This window comes from Poromitra crassiceps (genome assembly GCF_964638095.1).
Source record: "Poromitra crassiceps genome assembly, chromosome: 1".
NCBI classification, from domain to species: Eukaryota; Metazoa; Chordata; class Actinopteri; order Beryciformes; family Melamphaidae; genus Poromitra; species Poromitra crassiceps.
In genome coordinates, this window is record NC_139623.1 from 14499523 (window position 1) to 14526513 (window position 26991).

The window sequence follows — 26991 nt, forward strand, 5'->3', positions numbered from 1 at the left end:
AGCCTGCTGAATTCCACTGACTGAATGTATCGCCACCACATGATTACTTTACTCCTGTGGAAATAGAAACACCATGAACAGAAATATTTCCGACCGGTGAGAGGCAACAATGTGCCGCAAGGCATCTAGTCTGCCGGAAAGCGATTTGAAGAAGAAGTAGCTTTTACTTCCTCTTCCGGGTCTTATAAGTAAAACGTCGTGTGTACGGCGCGACCAAACAGAAACTTTCTGAGAAAACTTAAGGTTTCTAGTATCATGTTTTAAGATTGCATCTCTTTCGGGTTTACAACATACGTGATTTGGCGAGGGATAAAGGCAGAATCGTCCGCTGTGTAAGTTTAGGTAAGCAGTTGCTCGCTATTAACGTTAGTAGCGCTGGTAGCAGTATGCTAACGTTCGTTAGCAAGCAACCGAGGAGTTTTGGAGGATGTCACTTATTATAGCTTGCATGTTTCTCGTAACTAGTTAGCTCACTAACCGCTAGCAATCCATTGACAGAACAGCAACACTTTTCCAACTGACTAACTTATGTGCATGTATGGGTATGAGCCGTGAGCGAGAATGCTGAAGGCTAGCTAATGTTAACGCTAGTTACAACAAAGCACGTAGACTTAAACCAATAGCGTTAACTAACGCTGCTAACTATTTGCTGGAGAGGGAAACGATCGAATATAACCAGATAGAGTCCGCACACTAGATACCGTTACTGCTAATATTGAAAATACCATTGGAGTCGAGTGCAACTCAACTCCGTGCTGTTGACTCTTAGATTTTCAAGTACTGTAGCGTCACCGACGCCATGTATGGACACTTTTTTGCCAATATTCTATCAACATTCTGTTTCAACTGCTGCTACAAATGACCATGTGCTGTTTCCACACGGTTTAATGGCTGAAACCACAAGTCAAACTTCTTATCTTTCTGGAGACTTCTTGTTTTAATCATTCACTATAGCCTTTTCCTTAGCAGAGTCGGGAAAATGACCTTATTGCTGCGAGATGAAATCCCCAAATCCTGACGCTCCTGTCTGAACGCATATGCTGCTAGTTTTACAGGGCTTTTCTTCATCTGTGGTACCATCGACTAAGCTTCTTTCTCTTATCAAAAGCATTTTCATAAGGTATTTGGACCCTTTATCCTGCACATATTAATATGAAACTTTACACATATAGACTGTCAGATATCTGCAAATAAAAGCGACTTGCGGCAGCTGACAATTAACCTCTTGAATAGCCCGCAAAGAAGAAGGAAGCACGTCACTTGCGTCCCCTAACTAGCTGTCCGGGTTTGGGGATATACAGTACGACCGTGCATGGCATCGGTTCCGTTAGTTATTTTGTGGATTTTTGTGACATGGACCTTTACCAAGATCAAGAGACTGCTGGAGCTGCTCAAGCGGACTCGGGTCCGCAGGGAGACCCTGCAGAAGAATAGGGCAGACCGACCGACTGCAGCTAAATGGCCCAGGGTGCCATTTGCTGAGCTGACCAACAAAGTTCCACAGCTCTCTTCCCATCCTTCTGCCTCCAAGCAGAAGGCTTGGAAGCCCCCGTTCAGCACCCACCATTCCCTGGAGAAGGCTGCTGCACGGACTGCCCCAGCCCCCGGTCCTTCGAGCAGCACTGAACTGAAGCTGGGATGGTACCTGCTAGTTCAACCCTGCAGAGGAACAGGGAGGACTTGAAGGAGGAAGTTCCCGAGCAGGGCTCCAAACTCGTTTTTTTCCAGGTAGCACTAGTGCTACCTACTGTTTCATTAGGTAGCACAAAAATAAATTAGGTAGCACCATATTTTTTTACCGTGTGACAATTAACACATAACCTTTTCATGCCATGATGCCGATGATACATTTATATTCCAAATACCGTAGTATTGCCGTGATCTGATGTAAAAATTGACTATGACTCAAACTTGACATTTATCAAATGTTTTAATCGATTGATTAAACACTGCATGAGCAGTTGACACAAGGTCTTCTTATATGAATAATAAAATCAAACCATAAAATAACATACATCATGTAATGACATGAGGAACTAGTGCTGGAGATGGCGGAGGAGATAAGGAGGTAGAGAGAAACAGACAAGTCGATTCTGAGTGTTTCCACAGCACAGACAGCATCCTCAACTTATCCAACAGTGCAACAGCCAACTTAAAGTGACACTCCACCTGACCACAGCAGCATTAACACATTCAGTTCAAATAAGCTCCAGTCAATAAAACTGCACAACTTACAATAAACATAAACAGCAGCATACATTTACTCACTGTGTTTTGGATCACATTCAACATGTGTTCTATGGCAGCATGTCAGCACCAAAACAGACAATCTAGAGCTTACAGCTAACTGTGAGCCTGTAGATTGCCTGTGATGCTGCCATTTCTATGAGATCCAAAGACTGGAATCAGTCCTGGCCTGCATGGACACTGGCCAACTCTTAAAGTTAGGCCTCCTGGGGGCCTTTCCCTTGGAGAACCACACCTTAACATCCTGCCTGGCATCATAGTCCTCCAGTGCTGGACCCTCAACACTAATACGTAGAGATGCTCCGATCAGCTTTTTTGAGGCCGATCACCGATCACCGATCACTGGAAGCAGTATCTGCCGATCCCGATATGGCCGATCACCGATCACCGCGTCAAATCCATCAATTCAAGCCTTCTATTTATTGTGTCGCATTATTCATATATTTAATTATTCTTAACAACATCGACATTGTATATTAAGTATTAAAATTAGGAGATGAGAAAGTATCATGAGTTGGCAACCGTTTTATTATTATTTATTACAGAGTAGACTGTATACTGTAACTTTCCTGTGGAAAAATAAATAGTCTTATAAAACAAAAAATATAATACTATGTACACAACATGTGCACCAACACAGCTTGGAACATGTCTGTGAAAGCTGCAGCAATAGCCTCCGCGGTGTGTGACCCAGAAAACTCTTGTGAGTGAAGTACAACTTTGTTCAGGTCGAACTTTTCATCAATAAACTGCGCAGTTAGGCTCAGCATGGACATAGGACAGACACTCGAACTCCAAATGTCAGTCGTGAAGCTGATTGACGTGGTGTTGTCTTTCATAAGGCTCTCGATGTGCTTGTAAACAATTTGGTATAATTCCGGCAGGCAAACGTCAGTTAAATATTTACGTCCTGGCAGCGTGTAACGTGGATCCAAGCAGGATATGAGGCGTTTGAACCCGAGGTCTTCCACAACAGACAGCGGCTGCTGATCAAGACATATGAATTCCATTAGCTTTGCATTTATTTCTTTTCGTTTCTTGCTGTCGTTGCTGACTGTTATTTCCATCAGTCTTTGTGTTGCTGACTTCGCCTCTGGTGAAATAAAGTCGTGGCGGTGGTTTCAATTGTTTTCAGAGTGAAAAAAGTCCGCTGCTCAGCAAGCTCCTGTAGTTAGTTGAGCTGCAGCGCTCCGCTAGGCCGCAGGGTGTTTGGTGAAGCCGCGGTCTTGCCTGGTGAGAGGCCGCGGGGTACAGGGCAGGCTTCACTCTGTTGCGCCTCTTCCCTCCGTGCGCAGCGCAGCGCATGCCTGAGTTTGACTAACTACAAAGTGATATCCATTCTCCTGGCGGATTGTCACATTCGCCCATGCGGTATCTCCTTTGAGCACACAATGCAAACGGCAACAAGTTGTAAAATTGCCAGACAGGCGACGCCATGTTAGCTGCTCTGCTGTTTGTTCTCGCCCAAGCTGCTTTCGCTATAGAGAGAGTGCAACTTCCAAACACTTTTTCGCCACTACCCGGTGTGTGTATTGTGAGTGAGTGACGTAACCGCTGTCTTGCAGCACAGAGGCACGCGCAGGCAGACGGGGAGCAGAGGGGACAGAAAGATGCGATCTGAAGCAGGCGATTGGTTGGGGGGGAAAAAAATATTATCCTCTCTCATTCTCCCAAGTCGCACGAGTGCGACCTGATTGCAAATTAACTCGCACATTTTGAAATTAGGTGGCACATGCGACCTAATAGGTCGCACTTTGGAGCCCTGTTCCCGAGACTAGCAGATCGGAGGCAGTATTGGCATAGCGAAGGCACCTCGGATGTGTACAAACTGTGCCCCCCCCCTCCCCACCGAGACAGGTGGACATCCCACCAGTTGTGGTGTCCTCAGACCTTCCGGTGGGCAGTTTGCCAACCTGGCTGCCACAATTGGGTCTTGGGAGGATGACCTAAGCCACCTGCCCATTCGCAAAGAGAATGCACATGGAAATCCTGCTATCGCCTGTGTTCTCAAACTGTCCTCCAGAGACGCCGCTGGGGCTGCCTGCAGTAAACCGTGCACCGCAGACCATGTGCTGGCCAGCCAGATGGCCAGCAGCAAGCCCACATCCAGCTCTAATCAGCAGCGCCTACTTTCCAGCCAAGCCTAGCCGAGTGATTTTCCCAGAAGAGCTCTAACCACTGGACGGCCTACCCATCCAGTTCATCTCCAGAGTGGAGCTCACATGATTCCGACCGACTCTACAGACACCACAGCATCAAGTCATCAGACGATGACCATAAACTTCCCTACAGCACGGATCCATACAGGTCCATCAGGGTGAAGGAGACTGAGAAGCCCAGTGTGAAGTAGGGATGCAACGGTATGAGTTTTTGACGGTATGATAACCTTGGACAAAAATACCACGGTTTCACGGTATCGCGGTATTGCGGACCATTTGTGTTTTTACAATAGCCGAAATATTCCCATGCATATGTCTTTTTAGATGGGGGGAAAGTTCAGGGGGGTCCTTGCGGCTCCTCTCTACTGTGCTCTAGTCTAGGTAGGCATGCAGCCAGGGGGAGGGGCAGCGTAAGCTGCACTCTGCAAGCGACCTGGGCACTTTGTTTTGGGGAAACAGCTGATACTGTGGGGAAGGTACGACGACAAATTTTAGTGGTTTTGATACCGTGACGTTTTCAAACCGCGGTATACCTTCAAACGGTATACCGCTGCATCCCTAGTGTGAAGCAGGTCATTGTGAGGAAGGAGGATGTTCCTCACAGAGCGGAGGAGCCCAGACGCTCCAGCCTCATCTCATCGGCATCAACCAGCGGATCAAGATTTCTGCAAGGGGATTTGTCGCCAGGGCGAGGGAGGCCCTCTTTGGTTGTGTTCCCCCGAGGTCTGCAGAGCTCAGCAGCCTCAAAGAAGGATGCCAATGCCGTCCAAGAGCACTTGGTTCACAAATTCAAAGAAGTTCACGCCAAGCAGGAAAACCTACCTTAAGGTAATTCTACAGCTCCAAAAGGAAAGCCAGGTGCAGGTCACTGATGCCCAAAGAAATGAGAAGAACCTTCTCAGCCAGGTGGCCACTTTGGAAGCAGAGCTGGCCATTGCTAACCATAACCTGCTGGAGAAGAAAATGGCGCCAGAAAAATCACAAAGAAAGTACAGATGTGGAACTGTCATGGTAAAATCCAGGCGGAAGCACACGAATACCCCCCCCCCCCCCCCGCGCGGCTATAGAAGACATTGATGATGAGGATGGAGACAAGCCAGAGCTCTGCTCTGATTGCGTCAAAGACATCTGTGCCTATCTGCACCTCCTTGAGGTGCAGCAGGCAGGCTGTGCGACCAAAGTACCTGCAGGGTTACAAAATCGGTGGACACATGCGAGCTGGTCTACTTGACTGGATGATCCAGGTTCACTCCCACTCCCAATTGGATCAGGAGACATTGTACCTCGCGATTGCCATCTTGGATCGCTAGTGTCTCCCAAATACCTGCGGCTTGTCAGTGTGAGTGCCATGCTGGTGGCCTCAAAGTATGAGGAGGTCTACAGTCAGGGACCTGGGACGCCCTCTGCCACTAGACTTCCTCAGGAGGGCTTCAAAGGTTGCAAACTCTTCCCTAGAGACCACCATGCTGGCTAACCACTTCATGGAGTTGACTCTGCTCGACTATGGCATGTTGCATTATTGCCCCTCTGATATCACTGCTGCCTCCCTCTGCTTCTCCCAGCGGATGCTTGATGAGCTGCCATGGTCTCCTACACAGCAGCACTACTCAACTTATGACAAGGCCCACCTCAAGCCAATCATGGAGCGCATTGCCCACAATGTGGTGACTGTGAATGCGGGGGAAACAGGGTTCACGGCTGTCAGGAACAAATACTCAAGCAACAAGCTGATGAAATCCATCATCTACACTTTAAACTGGGACAACTGCTGGCCAGGCCAGTTCAGCTAAGCAGAGCCTGGCTGGGATGCATTCTTTCTTGACTGTCCTTTTTGTCTATTTTAAATGTAAAATATAAATAAGCTTTGTATGTCTCTTGTTAATCTTTGAATCTGTGAATATGTAAATCTATGATTGTAAATGTTTTTTCATTACAAGTAAAATATCCTAGGTTAATAATAAAATAAAAAAGAATACCATTGGAGTAATTTCTAGTGTTCTATGTTAGATTGTTATAAGATAGCTAATTCACTTTACTACACGGGAAGGTTACAGATACATAACTGTGATATGTGGCTTCTTGGCATTAGTAACTCTTGTTATAGTTATGTATATCTTGTCATACAGGATTAGAGGATGTCTCTTCCTAAGCGGGAAGTGGAGGAGTTGAGGCCATGGGTGGAGCGCACTGTGAAGAAGGTGCTGGGCTTCTCAGAGCCCACGGTCGTCACTGCAGCTCTGCACTGTGTGGGGAAGGGCCTGGACAAAAGGAAGACCACAGGTAACTGTCGATGCTTGTTGTGATTAGGTTAAGAGATGATTCTCATTTGATGGTGCAGATGATCAGAGGAGTACTCTACAAGAGTTGTGTTCATTTGACACTTGCATGACACTTATTCCCCCTCAGACCAGTTGCGTCCTTTCCTTGATGAGTCGGCTGGAGGTTTTGTGGAGCGTCTTTTTGAGGCACTGGAGGAGAGCCGCAATGCCCGCGGCAACAAAGGAGCAGGAGAGAAGCACCGCAAGAGAGACCTGAAGGTAAACAGGAACCCTCTTAGGGTGGCGTGACAGATCTTTATAATGTAACTGGATGCTTAAACATATAGACCTAAAGTAGGGATGGGCATCTTGAAGACATTTCCATAATCGAAAAAAATTAACGATCAATTATCGAGAGCATAATAATTAGGGATGCACGATATATCGGCAATCATATCGGTATCGGCCGATGTTGGTCATTTTTTAACATATCGGTCATATCGGTATCGGTCAGATGTTGCAATGTTAATATCGGTTATCATTATCAGCCAAATTCTTCACATTGATATGAAATAATGCAGTAAATGTATGATTTATGGGCTTTTCCAAAGGCTTTGCAAAAAAAGAAATGCATAACTTTTTCAAATTCAGTGTTAACATGTGTTTTTCAGTATTTACAAAATGTGATGATCATAAAAATGTGGTTTTATACAGATCATATCGACATCGGTAAATATCGGTTATCGGCCATAACAGCAATGATAATATCGGTTATCGACATCGGCCAAAATTTTCATATCGGTGCATCCCTAATAATAATAATGATAATTTCCATAATCGAAATTCGGGAAAATTAACGATCGATTATCGATAGCATAATGATATACCGTATATATATATATATATATATATATATATATAATAATTAGGCGTTAACTAGGCGTTTTCCGGTGCAGTCTGCTTTTTTGATATCGATTGGATGATTTCTGTGATTCGTCCAGATCCGATAAGATTTTTTACACTAGGGGGGGGTTGGATTGACCAACTTGACTGGCGAATGTAGCATTAGCCAGTCAGAAGTCTGTACGCAAGGCTGTGTATGTCCCTCAAGCGTTGCCGTCAGGGCCCAAAATTAGAGCCCGCCACCCGCCAATGGCGGGCAGATTTTAGGTTTGGCGAGTGACATTCAAAGGTATGTCCGCCACGTGGCGGGTAACAAAATAGTCATGTAAAATAATTAAAACTGCGGTGTGTTTTGGTCTTACGACAGTCGCCTTTATTGCAGCCCCCAATCTCTCCTTGCGCGTCATCTCCGGCCTCATTTTTGGCTTGTTTTGGCCGACTTCACATCCGCTACTCTTCTGTCCTGACTGGCCGTGGCCATCTGCATTCTGCAGCGCCTGCTTGCACTGCAGGGAGCTAACATTACGCCGGTCCGCCTGCTAACGTTAGCTTAATATAACGTTAAATGGGTTACAATGTGGAACCATATCGAGGGAGTAAGCCGGCCGCTAAAAAGAAAACCCACCGCGGCTTTCTCCGACGAAAAGGATGAAGCGGAAGCGAGAGCGGGACCACCTAACAAAAGAAAGTTTCGAGAGGAGTGGAAGTTTGGCGATAGCGGTGTTTCAAGAGACTGGCTACAGTATGATGCTGGGGCTGTAGTGATGAGTTGTTGTTCCGTGTGCCGCAAGTATGCCAAAAAGAAAAATAGAAACAACACGTTTGTCATCGGTAGTAAATCAATGAAGCTGGAAGCCGTTCGTGACCATGAACAGAGCCAGTGTCACATTGGCTGCAAAGAGGAGAAGTAGAGAGAGGGTGAGGAGTCTGAGGAGTTATGTTTACAAAACCTTCAAATTTACTTCTGTTCTGTTAAATCCTGCAAAGAGGGTAGAGAGTGAGGAGTCTGATGATGTTTAACATTAGGTTACAATTTAAGCTCAAGATTGACTTGACATGTATTGATAAGATTGACTTGACATGTATTGATTAATCAATCATCAATCAATATATTAAAATAATTTGCTTCAAATTTTACTCTGGCCTCTTATTTAAGTGTATTCTTCAACGTAATACCTTATCTACCGGTACTTGAAATGTACTGAAAAAAAATTATATATATGGATATATGTGTTTTTTTTGGCGGGTAAGAAATATGCCACTGGCCGGTGGGTCAAAAAGTTAATTTTGGGCCCTGGTTGCCGTATAAGACGACTAGACAAGCTTCCGCTGTTGACATCATGTGGTCTTCGAGCGCTTCCTCAAGCCTGACTCGTTTCTGAGGAAGAAAAAAGGTCCAGAGTGCTCGGAAGTCCAAAACTGGTGTGGTGAAGGTGCTCTTTGGTGAGGATCACAAAGGTTAACAAAAGAAGAAAGGTCCAAGGCACTCTTCTGGCATGATGATTAGATGGCTATATCATTTAGAAAGGTTTAAAAACATAGCTAGTGCATGTTAAAAGAGCTGGGACATGACCCACGTAGTAGCGGCACAAACAGCCTTCTGCAGGGTATGGCCACCAATACAAGTTTTCCCTATTTAGCATAAGATGATTGCAAACACCTGAGCAGAAAGCCAGTGAACTCACAGGTAATGATACAAAAAGCACCCACTAGATGGCTCTACAATGTGTGTATAGCAGAAAACCAAACATGATTTTTTGTTTGTTTTCTCTGCATCTTGTTTGGTTTAATAGAATAAAATAGAATTGGCTGATTTAACATGCAATAGCAGCAGAAAGGCTAAATGACAATATAAGACTACTAAAACTGGTTCAAAATGGACACACACACACACACACACACACACACACACACACACACACACACACACACCTGCCAACATTAGGCTGTGAAAAAGAGGACCCCTTTGAAAAAAAAATCCCTTGCCAAAATTTAGCCTAACTTTGGAGTGTTATTTAGCTACCTTCCTGACAAACTAGCATGTCATGGTTGGTACAAATCGATTTCTTAGGTCTTCTAGTTTCATATGATGCCAGAAACTTCACTCTGGCTTTAACTGAGCCTGCTGGAGCCTCTGAAAGTAAATGTTCAAAATTGTGATATTTCCCAAATATCGCTACATTTCCGAAAATCTGCCCAATCCAGCTACTCCTAAGGGTTAATGTGTATGTAAAAACTGTTTGTTTTTTTGTTTTGTTTTTTGCAATTCTCTGGCGGACCACCAGGCGGAGCCCCGCAGACCACCAGTGGTCCGTGGACCACAGTTTGGGAACCGATGCTCTAGGTGGATGCTACTCAAAGCACCCGGGGCCTTCACAGAGTTAGGGAAGTCTGCCTTCTCCTATAGTGCTCCTGAGGCATGGAACAGGCTGCAAAGTGTACCTACTCTACATTGATTCCTTAAGGCTGAATTATGCTCACCCTGCCGTGAAGGGCGCGGGGGTGGAGCGAGGGCAGGGCGCGTCAAATGACGTAAATTTGTTGGGCGTGGTTATTCGCTAGCTCCGTCGGGCGCTCGCCTTGTGCCTGTTTTTTTTTCTCACAGCGTGAGCAGCACACGGCTTCTCTCCAAACATGTCCGCTTTCAAGCCACTGAGCCCTGAACACTGAGCTGTGTTTTCGCCACATTTCTTGACACGTGGTAGGCTATAAACTTTGATTTGCAACTGTTCGTTTTTAGTAATTTCACCAAGTAAATGTGTTGTGTTGAGAGCATTATTGAGAGAGATTAAAAGCAGCACAGAGTAGGCAATCAGGGCTGAGAAGTAAAACGGCTTTCAGTAAAAACAAGTTTGGTGAGTCCTTCATGTGCTGATGTGCGGTCGTTTGAGAGTGAAAGCGCACTCAGTATTGCACAGCGTTTCATTGCGACTTTTCACGGGCTGTTCTCACCATTGTACAATACATGCTGATCACTTTCTGAGTATAATGGCATCAGCTCCAGCGCGGGGTCTGCACGGTGACTCATGGAGACTCGCGGGGCCCCACCCCCACGGAGCTTTGCTCGAGTATAAGAGCACCTTTAGTGACTTGGGGAGTTCAAAATGCTTGCCCAAAATTTTGTAAAGGAAGAATGCAACTGTTTTTCATAAGGTGCTGTTTTATTGAACAGATCTGTGTATATCCCTTGTTTTTAGTATTCTTGCAATTGTACTGTTCTTAATTGTATGATTCTATGTTGCTGCCCTCTTGACCAGGTCACCCTTGCAAAAGAGACTACATGTCTCAATGTTTTTTTTCTCCTGGTTAAATAAAGGATTAAAAAAAAGAAATCCTGCTAAGGCTAGCTGAGTCCATGCCCAGCCATGCTGATTGCTGCTACTTCATAATGTTATAAACAAATTAAACAACTTGAATTCACTTGAACACGTGTAACGTTACTCACACTTAAGGCTGGCTCACACTACAGGATTTTCGGGCCGATTTATGCCCGATTCACCCCTCCCGAGAATCGGAGGAGAAATCTGGCCTGGCAGCTTGCCAAGCTTGGTCGGGCCCGACTTTCGGCACCGATTATCTTGTAGTGTGAGCTGTTTGCAGATCCAATCTTAACCCTCCCGATCTGCTCAAAGCCTCATCGGGGCCGTCCGATCATATCAAACATGTTTGATATTTAGGACTGAAAATCTGCGCGAATACATCATTCTGCTGCTGCGGGAGACTCCCGTCATCGTTAATTGACGCGGCTCATTTGATGCGCTGCACTGCAGGTATCAGATAGGCTACCAAATACCATCAGCACAGAACCATGAGGATTTGGGGGAAAATGTCACTAATTTATATCACAATGAATGACCAATGAATAAAAAGTTGTTATATCGTAGTTTTGAGCCCTGCCAGTCAGAGGCTGTAATCTCCTACCTGTCTTATCAGGCAGTGTGGGGGAAAAAGGCTTTGCTGCTGCGGGAAGCAATCCAGTCTATCCAAACTTTTGCCGATCTCATGACATGCAGCAGGGGAATATATTTTGGTAGCGGATGTGTTTGTCTTCTCACTTGTACAGACGATATAGTCGCGTTGTTTACACGCGTGCTAACTACCGTGAGATTCATTTGTTTGGCGAGACGGCATGAAAATGAGAAAGAGAGAGAGAGAGGCGAGGTGGGGGCGGAGCGCTTTGGTCACTGCTGGAACCCCAAAAACGAAACAGGTTCGGAGTATGGCCGGGCATCAATGTGATTATCCTGCCGATAATCTTAATAATATCCTGTAGTGCGTGGTGCGCCACATTTACAAATCTTGTAGTGTGTGCATGTTTGAGATTCTAGGGAAGATAATCTGGGAAGATTCTCCTGTAGTGCGTGTCACAGCCAGATTTCAAAATCGGCTAGGATTGTCCGAATCCTGTAGTCTGAGCCCAGCTTTAGTTGAAAATCAGGAAGGAAGTGTACGAAGTTTCATGTTCATACGCGGCCTCAAAATGGCATGCGGTGTGAATTCCCATGTTAAAACAGTGTTGTTTGGCACAAAGAACCCCGCCCAGCCAGAAAACTAGAGACTAATACGAAGCTCCACCTCACGTTAGTCGGCTGTGCAATGGAGAGGGGAGAGGAGGAAAGAATTCCACCTAAACCTAGGCCGCAAAAAAAAAAAAAAAAAACGATCAAAATTCCACATGATCAATCAATTCACATGATTATTGATGCCCATCCCTAACCTAAAGCTAATCCCTTGATTTGTGTGCGTGCGTGTGTGCCAGGCAGAGATATGCACTCTACTGAGTGCACTTTTCTATTTTATTTCTGTAACTTGCTGATTTAACTTGCTGTCATATGAACCAAATGTCAATGTGTTTATCACTCTTTTTGTCAAAGCTTAGTGGCATTTCTTGCTCTCAGGATGTGTTCGGTGAGGAAGTGGATGCTGCGGGTGCAGTGCGAGAGGCTGTGGAGGTGGGAGATGGGACGGCACCAGTACCAAAGCGGAAACGGGTCCCTCGCTTTTCGGAGGTGGAAGAGCCTGAGGTCGTACCTGGGGTCACCGTCACACCCGCTGAGGCCCCTAGCATGCTCACCCACATGCAGGTATGAAGCCTACTTGTGACTGAAGCCATATGATTATAGTTTGTCAGAGAAAATAAATGGATGGCTGATCCTAAAGGAATCCTATTGAGCTTTTTATTAGTGGCCCGGCCAGCAAAGCCCTTCTTCTTCTCCTCCTTCTTCTTCTTCTTCGAAGTTGGACTTCCCATGCATGAAAATAAACCAAACTTTGCCCAAAGGTCCAGCCCCATGCCAAAGTTCATTGACGCGAAATTTGGCGCCAATAGTCCTGATGGTGGCGCTACAGCGACTGTCTAAAGTTTCAAAATTTGAAAATTCATAAAAAATCAGCCATACCTGCTACGGCTTTGCAACTTTCACCGAAATGTGGGCCCACGTGAGGAGAAACTTTTGTACACTGCAACCTATGGCCAATTATGAAGTCCAAAGACTGCAAAACTGCAAAAACTGTCAAACTAATTAAACCCTACTCCTTTCCTTCAAACGACACCAAACCTCAGCATCTGCATCGTTAGACTGTCCTACACAAAAAATTCAGACAGATTTTTATTTGATCCAAAATTCTCACCCCACAGTGCATCAAAATGTTTTACTGTAAACACTACTGTAAACATCTACTGCAAATTCTCGCTAAATAAAGCTCAAAACTTCACGGGGGGGGGGGGGGGGATTAAAACTTTTACTGTCACAGTAGTCGGAAGTGTGTAAAATCTTAGAATTGTATCTCAAAAACTAAATTTTTTACAATATTTTGAATTCTGCCCTCATGTATAGCCCTAGAGCCTAGATCCTCTTTGCGTAGCACGCAAGACGATGGCGGCTCTAGACTCTTTAATTGGCGGCTCGCAGCTGATAGAAATAATACAATCATGTCAAAACCACTGCGGTGTCAAACAAACTGCGTGGTTGCCAGGTTTGTGGCCCTTTGGAGCACCAAATGGGGGTTGAAACTCACCATATACCGTAGGGCTGGGCGATATGACCAAAATCTGATATCCCGATATACGTCATTTCATACCCCGATACCGATATATATCACGATATAGCATATTTTCTGTAAATTCTATTTATAGTTTATATAAAATGACCACATGGCCATTTATTTATGTAGCAGTTAAACCAGTTAAAATGTTGTCAAACCTCACAAAGGATACATGCATTCAGAATACAGATAAGCATGGCTATTCTTTACAACACAAATAATAATAATTAGTTGCAGGGCAGTAGAATGAAACACAAACTGAACCACACCACCAGTTCAATTTTCAAAGAGGACACTAGCATTTGCTATTTAATTTGGAATCATATCTAAAAGCGGCCACTAGGCGGCAGTATTTATTCAGTAAACGTAAAAATACCTACATGTTCAGTAGAAGAAGAATAAAACTGTAGAAGAAGAACAACAACGTTAACCAACACAACTCACCCAGGGAAAGCTAAAAGCTAAAGCTAACGATAGATGTTTTGTTGTCGACCCTCAAGGGATTTCCTTGGGATGATGGGAGGAGATGTTTTGCCAGGTTTAACGTTAGGAGGACACACGCAAATATGGATCAAACGCGGACTTAACACAGCGCAAATGCCTGGGTAGGCTAGGCGGACGGAGTGGAGGTAAGTTAACATCGCCCTGCTCTTTAGCCTACTCACAGGCTGATGTGTGCCACTTATAAAGGGACGCAAGGGGCTTGTTGACACAGAGTCTGGTGCGTGTGTGGACTGTGGACGTGAGTAAAAAAAGAAAACCGAATGAAGAAAGCACAGCGTCATCCAAATGACGGACAATATTGCCGTAAAGAGTGTGATTTGCAACACAACGATATAAACGATAGAGCATCATATCAGACGAAATACATTTTCTATCGTCCAGACGAAATATATCGTCATATCGCCCAGCCCTAATATACCGGTATCTGGCAACACTGCAAACAAGCCAATGCCTAGTGAAGGTATTGGGTCAGTGGCAGGGACGCAGAAACGGAGCGCTTCAGGTGTGACAGGGCGTATTGTTGCAGCTGGCATTTCCTCGTCACTAACGAGAAATGCGCAAGCTGCAACAATCAAGTCACCAGCGTCCCAGCGTCGGAGTTTTAACGATAAGCAAAGCAGCTGTCTGGAGGTTTGGAGCTGCATCACAGAGAGAGACAGACTGAACATCAGAATGTTTTCATATATATATATATTTGAATCAAGTCGGTGTGAATGTTTTCATCACTTTTATCATTTTCTATATCGTTATGTATGTATATATATCAAGTCGTCTTTATCATTCTATCATTCTTATCATTTCATCATTTTTTTATGATTTTTATAATTGTTTAACATTTTTATCATTGGTTCTAAATTTTTTATCATTGGTTTTATCATTTAATAAACTAGGATCACTGGCCTAGAGCATCGATGCCTTCGTCCGACTGGGGAACGGTGGGACATGTCCTTGCCATCCTGGGAAAACACATACAGGGCTCCAGACAAACTTTTTACACTAGGTGCACCGGTGCGCCTTACTTTTTAATTTAGGTGCACCCAAATTTTTCACCACGCCTTTTGGCACAGCAATAATACATTTTAAGCATTGCCTTCTTTGTAATTTTGTATACATATTGGCAATTTATTAAAGTGATACGCTCAAAGATTTTTATGTAAATAAATGTCTGTTAAGTCACTATCACCAACTGAGTTAACACAATGGGGATTGAGCCTATGGCCCATTGATGGAAGCCTTTGCATTTTAAGTAGCAACATTTATGAACTGGGTTTGATAGTGTAAATGTCACCTTACATTATGCTCCTAAGTGAAAAAGTTAGGAGCACATTTAAGGACACAATGATTAATCTCTGATACCGTTCTCATGATGCACTATGAATTTCTTACCAGAATGACTCAATGCAGCTCATTGGCTATTGCCATTAAATTATCATTAGTTTTAGCTATGCAGTGTTCTAAGCAGACTGGATGCCATGTAGCAGATGATAGAACAGTCATCCATAACAGATTTGAGACTTGTCTTGGACTTGTGACCAAAGACTTGAGACTTGACTTGGACTATAGCTAAAAGACTTGAGACTTGACTTGGACTCTAGCTCAAAGACTTGAGACTTAACTTGGACTTGCAAAAAATTACATGAGCATCTCTGTCAATGCCCGGCCACGACCCATTGCTGCGCAGCAGCTATAATTACTGACTTGCTTTTTATTCTAACCCTTTCTCTGTGTCCTCAGATCAAACAGATGATGGAGGCAGCCACAAAACAGATAGAGGAGCGGAAGAAACAACTGAGCTTCGGCTCGTCAGCTCCTGCTGGACCAGTAATGCAGATTCCCATATCCTCTCTTTATGTAGACTAGAGTCTTCTCAATAGCCTCTTCATGAAGTTTTGTACTGAAAGCATGTTGTCATAATTGTCTTCCTGGAGCCACTTCAAGCAATACCGTAAACTAAATAGTGTTCTTTATTTCTCTCTGCTTTCAGCGGTTGCCCCTTCCGATGCTGGACACCCCTCCAGTGTCCAGGCTTCTCTCCACATCTGCAGGTGGAGCCCCATCCATCGCCCCTTCCCAGGCAGCCACCTTCATGAATGATGCCATAGAGAAGGCCCGCAAGGCAGCTGAGCTGCAAGCCCGCATCCAGTCCCAGTTAGCCCTGAAGCCTAGTATACTGGGAGCATTGGGGAACACTGGGCCTAACAACATAGTGGCACTAGCTAATCTACATGCCATGGGAATTGCTCCACCGTGAGTAATATGTTGCATGAAGTTGAAGCATGGTATTTAATGGTTTTTGTGTTCAAAAGAAAAACAAACCTCACAAGCCTACACATTTATGTGGCACTGTGAAACTAAGACTACTTTTATGTATGCGCCTGCAGGAAAGTTAATGAAGTTAAGGAGGTGAATAAACCAACACCTCTGATTCTGGATGACATGGGAAGAACTGTGGATGCTAGTGGCAAAGAAGTTGAGCTCACACACCGGATGCCCACACTAAAAGGTGTGTATACCGTGATCCAGACGTGTGTGTACGTACACACACACACACACACACACACACACACACACACACACACACACACACACACACACACACACTTTCCTACCCTCTATTACACAGATCGTCTTTTTGCCTTGATGGAGCATTCTCATTTTTAATTTCTCTTTTAACTCTCTGTGCTTAGCTAACATTCGTGCCGTAAAGAGGGAGCAGTTCCGTCAGCAACTGAAAGAGAAGCCTGGGGAAGATTTGGAGTCCACTTCCTACTTTGACCACCGAGTTACCATTCTGCCAGCCCAGCGCCCCCGCAAGAGCTTCAAATTCCATGAACAGGGACGCTTTGAGAAGATTGCACAAAGAATCCGAACTAAGGTTGAGCATAACTCTCTAAAGCAATCCATGTCAGCAGCTGTCCTACCTCTCAACCCATACATTTTTTTTTATTGTAGAAACATGATTCACAACAGCTTGTGTATGTAGTCCCTCCTTCATTGGCCTTTTAATCATCCTAATTTCAATCAGGCCCAGTTGGAAAAGTTGCAGACTGAGATTGCCCAGGCAGCAAAGAAGACTGGCATCCAGGCATCGACTAAGCTCGCCCTGATCGCCCCTAGGAAGGAGCTTGGAGATGGGTCGGTACCCAGCATTGAGTGGTGGGACTCCTACATCCTGCCTTCCAACATAGACATGTAAGAAACCACATCTTCACTCAGGGCCTTAAACACTGAGTACAGTGTTGGAGAACTATAAAAACTATCCTCCAGTTGGCTCAGACTAAGATGTAGCTGTTGTAGAATAATTAGGACAGAGGTATTCAAAGTGGACTCCAAGCAGTTTCAGGGAAGGCTCAGTGAATGGAAGTGAAAAAATATTACATCATTAAAATTAGATCTCATCGAAGAGCCTAAAAGTGTGTGATTTGGTTAAAGAGATAGTTCAGAGATACAGCAGTTTAAGGGGAATTTGGTAGTTTTCCCCAATTTTCCAAAGTCGGAACAAATAAATGTCATCAGACAGACCTTCTTTATGTATTTGGTGTAGTCTGAAGTATGTCAAACAGCAATATCAGCCTATCTGGCCTAATTTGTTGAGTGTCTATGGGATCAAATAACATAATCATGATCCCATAGGCATCCAGGAATTGAGCGAGGGGTCTCCTTATTTCAAGCTTTGTCTGGGGGGAGGTCCACAGTCTCAGACTTTGAAAACCCCCGGCCTAGGACAATCGTCATAGCACCTCTGATATTGCACTGTTGCAACTAGGAGTTGTTGAATTCTGTTTCTATACTAATACTCATAATCACAGTATGGTTACTGTAATTGACTAATTTGTTGTTCCCCTTATCCTCTGCAGAATCCCAGAGACAAATTTTGATGAGATGGATTTATTTGGAGTGACCAACCTAGTAGAACACCCTTCCCAGATTAGCGCCCCAGGTACATATACACTCTGCACACGTGAACTCTTATAATATATTCTATAATTGTATTATTAACCCCCTAATAATGTGCTGGAATGTAATGGATGCAGAAATGTGTAATAATAGAAAAAAAAATCAACAATGGTGAATGGTTAGACCCTGTTTGTTCTGATTTGTTCAGTGGACACGGATAAGCCAGTAACACTGGGCGTATACCTAACAAAGAAGGAACAGAAGAAGCTGAGAAGACAGACGCGTAGGGAAGGCCAAAAAGAGCTCCAAGAGAAGGTCCGTCTGGGACTCATGCCTCCACCAGAACCCAAAGGTAGAAGCACACGCACACACACAGACTACTGTTGACACACAATATAAAATGGAATGTAAATGAGTTGATGTTTCCTCTTGATTCCTCAGTACGCATCTCCAACCTGATGAGAGTGCTGGGAACGGAGGCGGTTCAGGACCCCACCAAGGTAGAAGCCCACGTCAGAGCGCAGATGGCCAAGAGACAGAAGTGAGTTACTTAATCAACCTCTCTCTGCACTCCTGTCCCCTCGCTCATCATCTCAGTCTCTCTTTCTTAAAATTGCCGAACTTTGACCGTGTGCTCCAGACCCTTTTGTTTTTCACTACTCTTGCATATTGCAGCCGGCCTGCCAACCTGTACTTATTTTGCGTAGCAGGCACACATTTTGACATCAAAGTACGCTCGCTGGCATGATGTGTCACTTAAAACTACGCAAAAATGCGTTGACGCCTGTTAATTCAATGGTGCACATGCAATATCTAAGCGTGTCTTGTGTTGTGAATCCTACTTCACCCTGTGGCGATAATCTGACCAATCCAATCGACGAAAGGAATGAGTCTAGCCAATCAGAGGCAGAGGAGGGCAGGTCATGACTTTGCCTTCAACTCCTTGCCTTGGGGGTGTAAACAGTTGTTTTTTCCCGCCTCTCAAACATGGCTGCTGCGGTCTTCACAAACGTCCACAGCTTGTGGATAAAGCAGATGCACCAAGCGAGATATGGAATTACTTTGCTTACTGCCAGGGCAAGCCCACGGACACGACACAGCCCGTCTGTAAATGATGTTTCAAAACTACGCAGGCGAAGGGAGCAACACGTCCAACTTGGCCAAACATTGCGCGAATAGACATCCTGACTTGTTCAAAGAGCGTCAGGCTAGCAAATGTGATAGTAACATAATTATATGACCAATTATATGACCAAGTGTCAAACAAGTGTTATTTTGTGACAAGCAAACTTTTTTCACCGTCCAGGCAATTAAGGGCAATGCGCTCAGTCGGAGTGCAGACCTCTGCACACCATTGTGCTCTGCTCTCCATTCACCAGCATAATTTTCCTCTAATTAAACATGGCTAAAGGCTGTTGTGTGGTGGGCTGCGCACACAACAAATGTAAAAAAAAATCACCAATTAAAGTTTTTTTTGTACCCCCGAGCAAAACAAGAAAGCCGTTCAGAAGAAAATGTTTGATCTAGCCAGTTCCTCTCTATAAAGCAGATGATTGGCGTTGGTTGCGTTCATGTGTGATGGGTCTCAGGATATTGTGCTCTGTATTGACTGCCAGTAGGCTACACAGGGTACAAAAGTAATGTGAAATCTCACTGACTTGTTATCTAATGGTATGATAGTTCAATCCACTTTAACAGCAATGTCACGTCAGTCACTCAAACTAGGCTGAAAAGCATACTGTATTTGTAGCTGTAGCCTATTTCAGATTTTTAAATATGAAGTGAAATGATTAAATATCAATATTATATATATTATTTTACCTGGTGATTAAATCAAGTAATGTTACTGGTAAATCTCTAAAGTATTTCACGTCAGGCCACTGTGTGGGATCATTTATTATCCAGCTTTATTGGAGTAACATTAATGAAAGGATACTGATGGAGGCCATTAAGTTATTTTCCCCCCCGATATACATACTCCTGTCTGACAGAGGCAGTGTGCTGAAATAATTATTTGACAGATACTTGAAAACAGGAAAAACCTTGTCAGACTGTCCATATCTGATCAGATTTCCTCCAGTCGGCTGCTTTTGCCTGTGAACTAGCGATCCAGTTTCCCCATCGGTGGGCGTGGCTTTCCAACTGTGAGACGCGCTCCGCAGTGTCTCTATGGCATACCATGTAAAAGCTTGAATACTGTAACACTATGACCTGTCCTTGATCTAATTATAGTAGTAAAATGACGTGATGACTGTGCATGATCAATATAAGTGGTATCAGCATAGCAAGCATTCATTGTTTAAATACATCGTTGGTCAGAGCTCCAAAGCAGGGCAGGAACAGCTTGGTCAAGTGAAAGAGGATCCCTTGAATTCAACTACAAGGCATTTAAGCAACATGAATTCATGCAAAAGAGTGAAAGTGGATGATTAAAATAGGCATTGACATTGTCAAAAGAAATATATACAGTATATATGGTGTGTGTATAACCCTACAGTATATATATATATATATATATATATATATATATATATATATATATATATATATATATATATAGGGACGCTGCAGCACCGCACCATATGATCCGGTCGGTGTGTGGTACTCAAAATTTTTCCCCAAGGTTGGCAGGTCTGATATTGCCATATTGTATGATAAGTCAAAAACAACAGTTTTTCAGCACACAAGCCAATCCAATTCCCTCCTTTCCCTCAGGGCTCACGAGGAGGCTAACGCAGCCCGCAAGCTCACATCGGAGCAGAGGAAGGAGAAGAAGATCAAGAAGTTAAAAGAAGACCTCACTCATGGTGTTCATCTTGCAGTGTACAGGTATGTTGGAAGGGAGAGAGCAACTAGTTTAAATGTTTAGTGCACAGGTGTTCTTGTCACAACGTGGATGTGTGTGTGTTTGTAATACCTGCGCTGTGCCCTCTTACAGGATCCGTAACCTACACAATCCTGCTAAGAAGTTTAAAGTGGAGGCCAACGCCAACCAGCTGTACCTAACGGGCACAGTGGTTCTCCACAAAGATGTCAATATTGTGGTGGTGGAGGGAGGTAAGGGCCCACCAGTGACAACTCCACTTGATGAAGAATAAATAGCCTACATTAGTTCCATGAAGCAGCCTCAGGCTCGATGTGTGTCTGTTGATCCAGGTGGTTGAATTTCTGCAAGGTTGTAAACTTCTCTGCTACCAGAAGTAGTTGGAAGATTAAAGTCACACTTGAGTTATTCTGTATCTGAGCTGCTCTCTACTGTTTTAGGCCCCAAATCCCAGAAGAAGTTCAAGAGGCTGATGTTGAACAGAATCAAATGGGAGGAACATAACTCCAAAAGAGATGGTAAGAATGGCTTGATTCTTGAATCTCTTGCATTGCTTATCAAATCTTTGTTTGTATTTCAGCTTTTTACATACATGTAACTCTCCACCCTCGATTCCCCATCAGATCCAGATGCCGACGATGAGACAAAGAGGAACAACAAGTGCTGGTTGATCTGGGAGGTGAGTCTGCACTCCCATGTCCCTCGTCTTCTTTTTAGTCAATTAAAAACAATACGTAGACTCATTTTTGTTTGTGTTCTCATTTAAGTCTGATTTTATTCCTCCTTTTTCTCCAGGGCACAGCCAAAGAGCGTAGTTTTGGGGACATGAAGTTCAAGCAGTGTCCCACAGAGAACATGGCCAGAGAGCACTTCAAGAAGCATGGCACAGAACACTACTGGGATGTGGCGCTCAGCCAGAGTGTGTTGGAGAGCACTGACGACTGAAACCTGCTGCAACAGATGTTGGTGAAGCTCCTCCCATCAGCCCCACCCACCTGGGCCTTGCTGCTGCTGCCTGTCTGGTTTAAAATGGGTAGAGACGCAAACTTAAAGACTTCATGTAGAAGAGGAGGGAATATTAACCTGCGTGACTGTTTTCACAAAAATGAGTGACTGATCAAGTTTGTGAGTGTGAGTGCATTTGTGTCTCTGTATGCCTGTGTTTGTGCAAATGCCTGCATCAGTCAATGTTCACCTCCTTGGTGTTAGTTCATTTTCAGTCTGTCAATTGTTTTCTCTCCATTATTGAATACATTACCTGACAGATTCCACTGCTGATGTCAATGACCCTTTGCTTTATTTTTGGATTAGAATTGAAGTCTGCTATGCTATGGCTGATGTTCTGTATTGAAACGTTGCTCCCATGTGCACAGTGATAACCCCCGTTTTAGTCACACAAGTCACGAGGTGAAGACCATCCCAAGAATTACACATTAAACTAAACCTGATGGGATAATTGGGTAATGTTACAGCATTGCCGTGAAAATGATCTTGTATTTTTATTTTATTTCATTGATTTGAGAAAATCTGTGGATTTATAGACGTTTGAGGGTTTTGTTTTCCGAGGAACAATTCCGGTCCAGCTGTGTTTCTCTGTACACATCTTCAATAAATACTTAGAGCAAAATCTAACCTACTTGCAACTGGTGTTTTTTTTGTAATTTTGAATAGTCTCACGTTTAGTAGTTTAATTGAAATCCATCCAACTTGCAAGCAGAAAGTTACTTAATTACAAGTAGCAAGATGTTATAGTCGTTAACCGTTTTTTGTTTGGTTCGACATTGGCTATGGCTTGTTTTAAAGTGTTTAGGTTAAGGGTTAAATTAAAACGGGGGCGTGTGTGTTTTCATACGTTCCCCCGTAGCTTCTTCATCAACATTTAGAGCGGGCGATCATCACTCGGCAGGAAAGCAGACAGACTACCAGAGAGAAGAGAACTGGAAAGATGGCGGCCGGTTCTGGAGCTGCAAGCGGCCATGGATCCCGCAGCTCCACTGCTGCTTTGGAAGCGTCTTTGGACCGTCGGTTTCAAGGAGTATCCAACACTATGGAGGCAATACAGGGACTTTCAACCTGGTGCATTGAAAACAAAAAGTATCACAGCCTTATCGTTCGGTACTGGATGAAGTGGCTCAAGAAATGTGAGTAGCTAGCTATAGCTAACCCGCAATGAAGCTAACGACATAACGTAGCTAATCCAATGCATCTCAGCCTTGATTATGAGCTTGCAAACCATTGCTGTACCGATGATAGTTCAAAACGAATTGAAGTGAACTACAGCCTATTATATATCTCACTCATGTTGATTTATATCCAAACGGAATTTAATTTCATGCGTTACTCGACTGGCTCTTTGCAAGTTGGGGTTAACATCGCTAGCTAATGATATCAATTTAGCTACGTTAGCAGCTAACAGCTAACCTGTTAACTTGTTATTACGCTGCTAACGTTCGGCGCTGTTTACACTGCGACCTCCCGGTTCAAGGTCTGGATACATTGGGCCAGGCCTAAGCAAACATTTCAGCGTCGCTTTCCTGAGAAATTGCAATGATTGCATCTCCGACAATGGTCAAAACGTTTCAGTTAGTTTTTGGCACAGCTCTAACGTCGATAGCATGCATGGTCCCTTCTGGAGGACAGTGTCTCACATAACGTACTTTCACTTGGAAGTTTCTGTGGTGTGCTCTCTAGAAACACTATTTCTCCCACGGTGGATGCAAAAGTACATTGGTGAATAAAGGGTAAAACCACCCGTAAACAAAACTGATACTCTTTATATGATATTGGAATGCTCAACTGAGCGCGAGTAATTCTTCCCAAATTAGAGCAATGTGGTCTGTAGGGAGACCTGCCTGAGCAAAAACACAGCTCAGCCCAGATTCATCGTCCCATTGCAGAAGGTCTATAGACATTGGATAATCACAAAATCTTTACGTGAGCGTTGACAGCCACATTATCTTTACTTTAACAGGATCCAGGGTTACTCCTTTAAGGCTAGGCCTAGTGTAGGTTAATGAAGCATCTCCGCAGAGAGCTGTGTCTGTCATCTGATTGTCCTTTCAAAACTATATAGAAGTCTTGGCCCTCAGCTAGCTCAGTGAGGGAGACTGGAGCATTTAGTAATCTGGCCAAAAGCATCAATATTATGCATTTATGTTTTACGTTGTATTTTGAGTTTTGCCATACTAATGATAATGACACCTATGAACAAGCACTTTGCGAGTTTAATCACCAATATTACATTTCATAACATAATGACCATAAATGATAACAAGGACTTTGTAGTGTTTGGTTTTCTTACAGTAGGTACAACAGCTGGCCTGCAGTGTGTGATGGTGGTCATTTGAATGTATTATTTAGAATACTGGGTAACTTACTTTCTTGACCCCTTCTCCCAGCCACTGTCAACTGATTTCCGTCCTGTACCGCCGAGTTGTAAGGCATTTTGAATCTGGCATGCATACTTGTATAGTGCAAGTGTTTATAAGACTTGCATCCTCATCCGGACTTGCTTTCGAGTAGTAGTTATCAAAGATCAGAGAGTAGTTGTATTTTGCTGCAGAAAGGTCTGTGATATTTGTCAAAAGGCAAATTTGAAATCAAAGTTGGATTTGAGCCACTGTAGCCTACAAGGTGTTTTTGTGTTGAACATGGCATCAGCTTGAAAGATGATGGCTATCTGAAGTGTTTGAGAATTAGATTTTTTTATTAAATTTATTCTCCATTATACATATAGATGCAATTATCTACTCTCCAGAGAAAAGATAAATAGCCCGAATTGTCAGATACTTGATATTTATTTGGAAGAGGTAACATATTAAGTTAGTGTAGTGGTATAATTAAAGGAACACTCCGCCCATTTTCAACCAGCTTTGTATCATTAGAACATCAGCAGTATATCAGAAAACTGTAAACTGTTTTGAAGTCTGTCATTTAATTTGACAGTTATTGAGTGTTAAAGTGTGGACCAGTGACATCACTGGTCCACACTAACTCAAATTAATAACTCATTAAGTCAAATCAACTCTCAATAACTGTCAAATTAGATGAATGATGAATAGTTTGACAGTTATTGAGAGTTGATTTGAGTTAATGCGTCATTAATTTGAGTTAGTGTGGACCAGTGATGTCACTGGTCCACACTTTAACACTCAATAACTGTCAAATTAAATTACAGACTTCAAAACCGTTTACAGTTTTCTGATATACTACTGATGTTCTAATGATACAAAGCTGGTTGAAAATGGGTGGAGTGTTCCTTTAATGAATTGCTCACACTCTTTAGTTTGTACTCTAAAACCCCTTTTAGACTGGTCAAAAATGCCACTAATATCCACAATTTTGGTATTTTCTTCAGTCTAAAAGTTTCCAAGCCGCGCCATTTACCCGATAGACTCTATCGGATAGAGCGACCCTGCAAGTGAGGTGGGTTTTTACACGGCTCTACTCCAGTTGGCGATATAAATCTTGGCGGTGGTCCAACCCGTGATTTTCTGTGAGTTGCCACCCATTTTCCAATTCAACTTTCTTGCCGAGAGAAAAGCTCACGAGAGCTCACAAGACCAACCCCAGGCTCACGAGACCAGCCCCAGGCACATAGACTGCGTCAAGTCAGCCAGAATGTAAGTAGGTCGTCCGCTTTAGCTCTTTAAAAATAAATCCCTCGTTGTAATGTTCACATTTTAAGTAATGCTTTACAGTTTCACTATTATGTTATCTTAACATCAAAACGAGTATTTTGATACAATGTTTGCTGTTTGTTGAAACACCTTTTTCTCTTCCAACGTCCACCAGTGAGGCTATTTACTTGTTTAAATGACATTAGTTTGACATTTTTATCCAGAAGTTTTCATTTTGTTTTAGCTGGCCTGACACTACTGCACCTAGGGCAGCCGTGAGAGGAGGGAAAAGGGAGGGGGAAGAGACAGCCCGCAGCGGTGGAGAAACACGGGTTGAGAGTGTGATATAAAAGTTTAAAAGGTGATGCTGCTGCTGCTGCCCCCCGCTGCTTTCCTGGGTAACAAAAACATGTGTACTACTAGTGGGACTTTTGATGTAAACAAGGAATAAGATTCAGTGTTATTTATATCAATGATTCTCAAAGTGTGGTCCGGGGACCCCCAGGGGTCCTTGAGGGGGTTCCAGGGGGTCGTCAGCAAAAAAGGCGAATCATTTATTTTCACTATAATTCCATCCATAAGTAACACAATTACAGAATGTATGACTATTTATGTCATGGTTTCATTCACTTTCTGTAATAAAACGTCTAAAAGCAAACATGTTATCAGATGGGGGACCGGCAGACCCTGTGACAAAATCTCATCAAATGAGGGTCTGTGGTCTAATTTGTGTCAGTTTAGGGGTCCTTGACGTGAACAAGTTTGAGAACCACTGATTTAGATAGGTTTGATCATTATCTGTGCTTCCTGTTGGTCATTCTGTGTAGCTAAAGTTCAGTTTCTCTGCTGCACAGTGGCTCAGTGGTTAACGCTGCTGTCTCACAGCAAGAAGGTCCAGGGTTCGAACCCCGGTCCGTCTCAGGTCCTTTCTGTGTGGAGTTTGCATGTTCTCCCTGTGTTTGTGTGGGTTTCCTCCGGGTGCTCCGGTTTCTTCCCACTATCAAAGACATGTCTGTTAGGGTTAATAGTCCTCCTAACATCCAAATAACATCTAGATTTGTGGACCCCAGGAAGAATAGCTGATGCGCAATGCTGTAGCTAATGGTGATCCTAATTAAGTTAACTTAGCCCACTCAAATTCTCTCACCTGTGACTTCTAAATAATATTTAATATTTAATTACTGTTTCCATTATTCTGTACACAAGTTGTTGTCATTGTATTTTGTTTAACTATGGGCTGATATAGTTTGTCAGGAATGATGTGGTTTGCAACTGTTGACTAGCTATTTACAGACAATTTAGAGTTTTAACTCTCAGACAATGTTGTTGAGATTATAGGAAATGAGGATTTTTAACTGTGATTTTTTTTATGAACCTTTAGAAATAAAATATGCTTGGATAAGAATATTGGTCCGTCATCCAACATGTAGAAGAACTAAGGTATTTCCCAACATTTGATAAAATTGCCCTGGCAATTATCCAAAATGCCCCCAAAACATATTTCACAAGGGGGGGGGGGGGGGGATTATTTCCTA

General features: G+C 43.5%; 2 protein-coding genes across 5 annotated transcripts in view; both read left to right on the forward strand.

The window, feature by feature from the left end:
- The first annotated feature begins 203 nt into the window (after nucleotides 1-203).
- On the forward strand, nucleotides 204-22458 carry prpf3 (PRP3 pre-mRNA processing factor 3 homolog (yeast)). 4 transcript variants are annotated; one of them, XM_083638917.1, is made up of 17 exons: nucleotides 204-342; nucleotides 6533-6686; nucleotides 6813-6943; nucleotides 12442-12651; nucleotides 15851-15937; nucleotides 16101-16363; nucleotides 16498-16619; nucleotides 16804-16991; nucleotides 17142-17308; nucleotides 17974-18056; nucleotides 18222-18365; nucleotides 18455-18554; nucleotides 20729-20842; nucleotides 20952-21070; nucleotides 21278-21355; nucleotides 21461-21516; nucleotides 21633-22458. In XM_083638917.1, the coding sequence occupies exons 2-17, from the start codon at nucleotides 6542-6544 to the stop codon at nucleotides 21780-21782; spliced, it is 2157 nt and encodes a 718-aa protein (XP_083495043.1). In that variant the 5' UTR covers nucleotides 204-342; nucleotides 6533-6541; the 3' UTR covers nucleotides 21783-22458. The 4 variants fall into 4 exon arrangements, with proteins under 4 accessions (XP_083495043.1, XP_083495046.1, XP_083495045.1 ...); XM_083638920.1 differs by having other exon boundaries at nucleotides 12466-12651; XM_083638919.1 differs by having other exon boundaries at nucleotides 219-332.
- Nucleotides 22459-22782: 324 nt separating this feature from the next.
- Nucleotides 22783-26991, forward strand: part of rprd2b (regulation of nuclear pre-mRNA domain containing 2b) — a gene marked incomplete at its 5' end in the record, with an annotated part of 44103 nt that continues 39894 nt past the window's right edge. The window contains one exon of the mRNA XM_083633285.1: nucleotides 22783-22978. Coding sequence (XP_083489411.1) covers nucleotides 22783-22978 — 196 coding nt within the window. The remainder of the gene's footprint in view (nucleotides 22979-26991) is intronic.

What these genes read in the sequence shown, in the direction of transcription:
- prpf3 (XM_083638917.1), top strand. Translation starts at nt 6,542, where the DNA reads ATGTCTCTTCCTAAGCGGGAAGTGGAGGAGTTGAGGCCATGGGTGGAG. An exon ending in GGACAAAAGGAAGACCACAG is followed by an intron (nt 6,687 to 6,812) that starts GTAACTGTCGAT and finishes ATTCCCCCTCAG; the next exon opens with ACCAGTTGCGTCCTTTCCTT. An exon ending in CCGGATGCCCACACTAAAAG is followed by an intron (nt 16,620 to 16,803) that starts GTGTGTATACCG and finishes CTCTGTGCTTAG; the next exon opens with CTAACATTCGTGCCGTAAAG.